The following is a 6,000-nucleotide window of genomic DNA, read 5'->3' on the forward strand; positions in this document are numbered from 1 at the left end:
GTAGACTTTCCCTGTAGAATGTTTTCAGTTCAATGTCATAGGTTAGCCACTTCTTCCCTGAGTCTGAGCATCCTCAATCATTGGTCTCTTGAATGGAACAGAATAATCTTTATTGTCATGTGCACTCAAATGAGTGCAGTGAAAAATTAATAATGTCGCTGCTTTGATGCCATCTTAGGTACTGGGTACCTAGGTACAGATACTTCAAGGGTTTATTACAGAATTGAAAGAGTAAAAAAGCAAGTTTAGCAGAGGAATACAGAGTTTCGATAAAGTACTTACTCAAAGCCCAAAATAAGAAAAAAGTATCTTTAAAAAGTACTCAAATTATAGTCCTTTTCAGATAGTCCATGCCTGCTGGGTCTCAGTACACAAAGACTCGCTATCCCCTTCCCTGGTCAGCGTTCAGGACTCACCTCCGGGAATCGACTCACAGGCCAGACCGGGCTTGGACTGCCTCCCACTCCGGGCTTTGGCCCACAACACACCTCCTGCGCAGCATGGTTGCTAACTCGTCTCGTGTGCTGGGCTGCACGCAGAGTCGCTTTAATTCTCCACTCCCTCTGGGCAAGTTTATGAAGTTAAAAGTTTGGGGAGGAGCAAGTGTGGAGTTAGAAAGAAGAACTGCAGAAAAGAGAAGGAAAAGGAACTGATGGTAAAGCAGAGGAGCTGTGGCTGGAGTGACCTATTATATGCCAACTTGAGCACATTGTTCCCAGCACCTGAATTAGTTTATTTACCTTGATTAGTAACTCAGTTGTAATTGTGTCCTTGATAATTCCAGATAGTCTTTCCCCCTGCTGTTGGATTCTATCAATTAACGTTTCATCAAAAATCTTGGTGAGAATTCGTCTGCAGTATATACTTGCCTGATCCAGTTCAATTATCGTTTTTTGATTATGAGCTGCCTGCTGCATAGTTATTAATAAAGTGTAGTACTTGGCATAAGAAATTATTTCTTTACTGTTGCTTATTAACAGGTCAACTACTAATGCTTGGCTAGTTCCTTGCAAATAGTTGAAAATCAACTGAAGTATAATCCACTGGACAATGGAAATTATTGTTATATATTATTATGGTATTAGGTTGCACCAAAATCATAAATAGAACAGCAGTTGCAGATAAACAAATGCAACTACATGGAAATTAAAATATTCTCATGATGCTAGATTTTCCAGCATTGCTCTTTGTCAACAGAAAGATCTAATAGATTGTCCTTTTCCAAGATTCTCCCAAAGGGATTCTGGACATCATTGGTGGGAACTGTGCATGTCAGGCTGGTTGTCATTCCAATTTGACACATTCCCTGTGGGAAATTGCTACATTTGGCCTGTGCTTTCCATCGCCCATATAGGATTGAGCACTCCTCTGTGTAATTACAACCCCACACCTGTGTCATACCTGCTCACTGCACTGTGTCACCACTTATGTCAGCTGTATTTATAATAATGTTTTGTTTTTGATTCTATTTAACCACAACAACTGCAATACCTAGAAACAGAGAATCCCTACAGTGCAGAAAGCGACCATTCAGTCCGAGATTGCACTGACCCTCTGAAGAGCATCCCACAGCTAACCCACCTAATCTGCACATCTTTGAATTGTGGGAAACTGGAACAGCCAGAGAAAGCCCACATAGACGTGGGGAGAACGTGCAAACTTCACAAAGACAGTCACCCAATGGAATCGAGCCCAGGTCCTTGGTGTTATGAGGCAGCAATGTTAACTGCTGAGCCACTGGACTGTCTGGCTGTGGCTGACCATGTCAATTTAGCATCAACGTGCACAACTGAAACTTGCCAAGACTTCTCTGAAATTACCTTCCATACCCATGATCTCTCTCACCTAGAAGAGTTACTGCAAAGGGGCTACCTAAAACCTCTCCTGCAAGTCTCTCACAACCCTGAACTCCTTCACTGCTGCTGGGTCAAAATCCTGGAACTTCATTTTTAAGATCTATGAGGCTGTATTGATGTCAAGCATACTGTGGTAATTACAGAGAACAATTCAGCATCGTCTTCTTAAACACACTTAGGAATAGTGAATTAATGTGGAATGCCCACATCCTTTAACTCCAGCTAAATGATGTATCATGGTTTTGCAGTTAATAAGATTAAAATAAAAATACTCACCCAGACTGACACTTCCTCCTCTCTCTTACATCTGTCAGCCAACCTTTTCTGCGGATTTCTTTTTAAAGTTCTGTGGTGAAATTATCTATTTGCAGCAACTGAAAGAGAAAGGAAATGAACCCAGGGAGGGACAGAATCTGTCCAGGGCAAGAAGTGATGGTCACTTTGATTTGATTGTTCTGAATTTCTAACTTAATTTCTAATTGAATAGTGATGACTTTTATAACTCTTTTTGCAGAAAGGGAAGATTAAATAGGAAGGGTTTGGAGGGATATGGGCTGAGTGCTGGCAGGTGGGACGAGATTGGGTTGGGATATCTGGTCAGCATGGACAAGTTGGACCAAAGGTTTCTGCTTCTGTGCTGTATGACTCTATAACTACTGTGATTGTTATTATTTATGCATTGAGCAATTTGATTATGACAGGAATTCAAACCCAGTTTTAACCTGCGGGGGTTTATGGCAGAATGGGTGAACTCTCAGTCTAAGATCTAGGCTATTAAAACTCCAAGGCCTTATTTTAATACGGTTTGTCCCCGAAGTTGATTGGAATGAAGTCACGGCCAGCAACTTGGAGTGGTAATTGTGGTGAGAACTGGATACAGCCATGGATATGAAAAAGTTCACCTGTACAACGAATGTGTTGGAAATCGCTTTGACCAGCTGCAAATGAAGGATGCCCTCTTCTGCACCTCCCTGTTACCAGGACTAATTCCAATGTCAGTGTTACCATCTGATGTAATGCTGCATCTGCACCAAAAGAGGCTAAGCTTGTGTTTTAAGTGCTGCCTACCTGGGTCTGCATTTGTATAGTAACTTGATATTTCACACTCGGCACTATTCCAGTTGGAGCAATGGATGATTCTTGAGCAACAGCAGAAATTAATACATTTATTTACTTCTGTAGTTTCTGGATACATATTAACCTTATATTAGGCTTCATTGAGGCTCTTGAATTCTAATGCTCATGAATTTTAATCTTTTATTTGCTTGCCACATTGATACTAGTTCAAGCATGAGTTTGTTTGGCATTTTGTGATACTGACCAGCAATGTTTTACTGTTTTAAAACTGTTTTATATTTATTCTTCAGGTGAAATATTAAGCCATGATCATATTGAATGGCGAGGCAGGTTTTAAAGGCTGAATGGCTATCTGTATATTTCTGTAACATTGGAAATCTTATTTTAACACTGTATTTTGTTTTGCTCCAATACACAACAGGATACAAAGTTCTTTCACTTTTGGATACTAGAGAAGACATACAACCTGACAGTGCAGATTTGTACATCCACGTCACCTTCATTAAGAAGTGGGACATTTGTGCCGGTAATGCCATCCTGAAAGCTCTAGGGGGGCATATGACAACAATTGAAGGAGACAACATTGATTACAGTGACTCTCCTTCCAATTCTGGTGGACTTGTAGCAACTGTTGGGATAGATCACCATGCTTTGCTTAAACGATTACCTGACCTTAAAAATCTTGCTCCCAAAATGTAGACTTTAGAGAAACTGAGAAAAAAGTCTTCTTGCTGTTTTGCTCATTGTGGTGAAAATCAGCATATTCTGCACAATATTTCACATCTAATGTCAATGGATTTGTTCAGCATTGACTAGGAAGCCTAATCAACTCCAGGGTCTCCTGAAGCCATTCTTATTGTTCAGATGATTACAAATTCTAACTTCAACTCTATTTCCCAAAAACATATCATCTTGTTTAAATGACAGGCCCACACCACTTTGAGCATTCTTTTTACATATGGAATTGTTATTTAAATGAACCTTTCACTGTGATATTTAAAATTGTAAGTCTACATCGTGGGGTAAGCTATTTACAGCTGAATGCTTAACCTGAATAGTTAATGTTCAGTTGACATTTTCTTTAATGTATTGGAACATGAACTCACTGTGACAGAATAATTCTCCATGTAGTGAGCTTATATCATCTGGGTTATCTGGGCAGATGAGACATGGAGACTTGACTGGAAATGGGGTGGAAAGGAATATAATTGGTAGAAAACTGGTCAGAAACTATGTCACGCATATCTTAGAATTTGGTTAAGGAGCAAAATATATCACCTGGTCCAATGTTAGCTGGCAATTGATGTGTAGCATACAGAGTCTTGTAGGGATGAGGTATCTATTCACCAAAGAATGGGAAAGTTCCACGATATTCAACACTGGTAACTGTTGCGAAGATACTTGAAATTTAATTTGCTGCTTTCCAAAAAAAATTGTTGATGCCAGATTAAATTCTGTACCAGCCCTATACATTGGTCTCTGCTGAAGAGCAATACCATGATCATAGACCACGTATCTTGCAGCCAAATTAAATTTAAATACAATTTTCCCATAGCATTCTATTTTGTGAAACCTTTAGAAGAAAGTGAGGACTGCAGATGCTGGAGATCAGAGCTGAAAATGTGTTGCTGGAAAAGCGCAGCAGGTCAGGCAGCATCAAAGGAACAGGAGAATCGACATTTCATGCATGAGCCATTCTTCGGGAATGAGGAGAGTATGCCAAGCAGGCTAAGATAAAAGGTAGGGAGGAGGGACTTGGGGGAGGGGCGTTGGAAATGCGATAGGTGGAAGGAGGTTAAGGTGAGGGTGATAGGCCGGAGTGGGGGCGGAGAGGTCAGGAAGAAGATTGCGGGTTAGGAAGGTGGTGCTGAGTTCGAGGGTTGGGACTGAGACAAGATGGGGGGAGGGGAAATGAGGAAACCGGAGAAATCTGAGTTCATCCCTTGTGGTTGGAGGGTTCCTAGGCGCTCTTCCTCTTCGTGTTGCTATGGTCTGGCGATGGAGGAGTCCAAGGACCTGCATGTCTTTGGTGGAGTGGGAGGGGGAGTTGACGTGTTGAGCCACGGGGTGCTTGGATTGGTTGGTCCGGGTGTCCCAGAGGTATTCTCTGAAATGTTCCGCAAGCAGGCGGCCTGTCTCCCCAATGTGGAGGCGCAGGTGAATTTGTGGCGGATATCCACACACATCATTTACTGCATCCACTGCACCCAATGTGGCCTCCTCTATATTGGGGACACTGCTTTTCCAGCAACACATTTTCAATTCAGTTAAGACTGCCATATGATGAATGGAAGCTTCCTTTAAGCTAAAGCCAATTGTTATTTTCCGTGATAATTTCTCAGCTTGATAACCTCAGAAATGTGGATAGGACAGCTGATGAGATCATTAATATGGTCCTCTAAGTCAAATTTTAGATTTTCAAAAATTAAAATCACCCTTGCTATCTAAAAGAGACCTTGAAAATTGAAATTCTATTTTGAATCAAATTTTCCAACATTTTTTTCTTGAAAGTGAAAGATAGTGGATTTTTTAAGTATGTTGTTAAAAACTGTATAGGGATTAGTTAGTGCTAAAGCAAAATAGAGCAATTAAGGATAACTTCAATACCTTTGTAGATTTACATTTGACTTTTTTTTAAGTTTGAGATCACAGAGGAGTTCTGGATGCTGTGCATGTTTTCCAAAGCAGAGCTGTACTTAAATCTGTTTCTTTCTGAGTAACCTTATGAGTGATTCCATGATCCAGTGTTTCCCAAAGAGCTCATCTTAGAAAATCACCACTATTTAGCAAGTGATTTTCTACTTATTAAAATTAATTGACAATATTACAACCTGGGTCCCTGCTTTTCTCCAAGATGAGCATGTGATGAACACCAAGTTGCAGCACAATTCATAAAGCTCTACAAAAGCCCGTATTAACTCTGAAAGCCCGAAGAATGCCTTATTTTATTATTTGGCCTTGATTCAGTCACATTTCTTTTTTTGTTATTGATTGATTGCATTCCTTTAACTGGGGTTGACAGCTTCGCCCAGTGTATTGCTGTATAAAACTAATGTAAATCTTCAGC

At 40.4% G+C, this 6,000-nt stretch overlaps 1 protein-coding gene across 1 annotated transcript in view; it reads left to right on the forward strand.

Annotated features, from left to right (window-relative positions):
- bpnt2 (3'(2'), 5'-bisphosphate nucleotidase 2) overlaps positions 1-4,583 on the forward strand; it is a 53,900-nt gene extending 49,317 nt beyond the window's left edge. Inside the window, exon 5 of the mRNA XM_043710294.1 lies at positions 3,355-4,583. Within this exon, the coding sequence (XP_043566229.1) occupies positions 3,355-3,632 (278 nt within the window). The 3' untranslated portion in view covers positions 3,633-4,583. The remainder of the gene's footprint in view (positions 1-3,354) is intronic.
- Positions 4,584-6,000: the final 1,417 nt, after the last annotated feature.

This window comes from Chiloscyllium plagiosum, chromosome 20 (genome assembly GCF_004010195.1).
Source record: "Chiloscyllium plagiosum isolate BGI_BamShark_2017 chromosome 20, ASM401019v2, whole genome shotgun sequence".
Classification (NCBI taxonomy): domain Eukaryota; kingdom Metazoa; phylum Chordata; class Chondrichthyes; order Orectolobiformes; family Hemiscylliidae; genus Chiloscyllium; species Chiloscyllium plagiosum.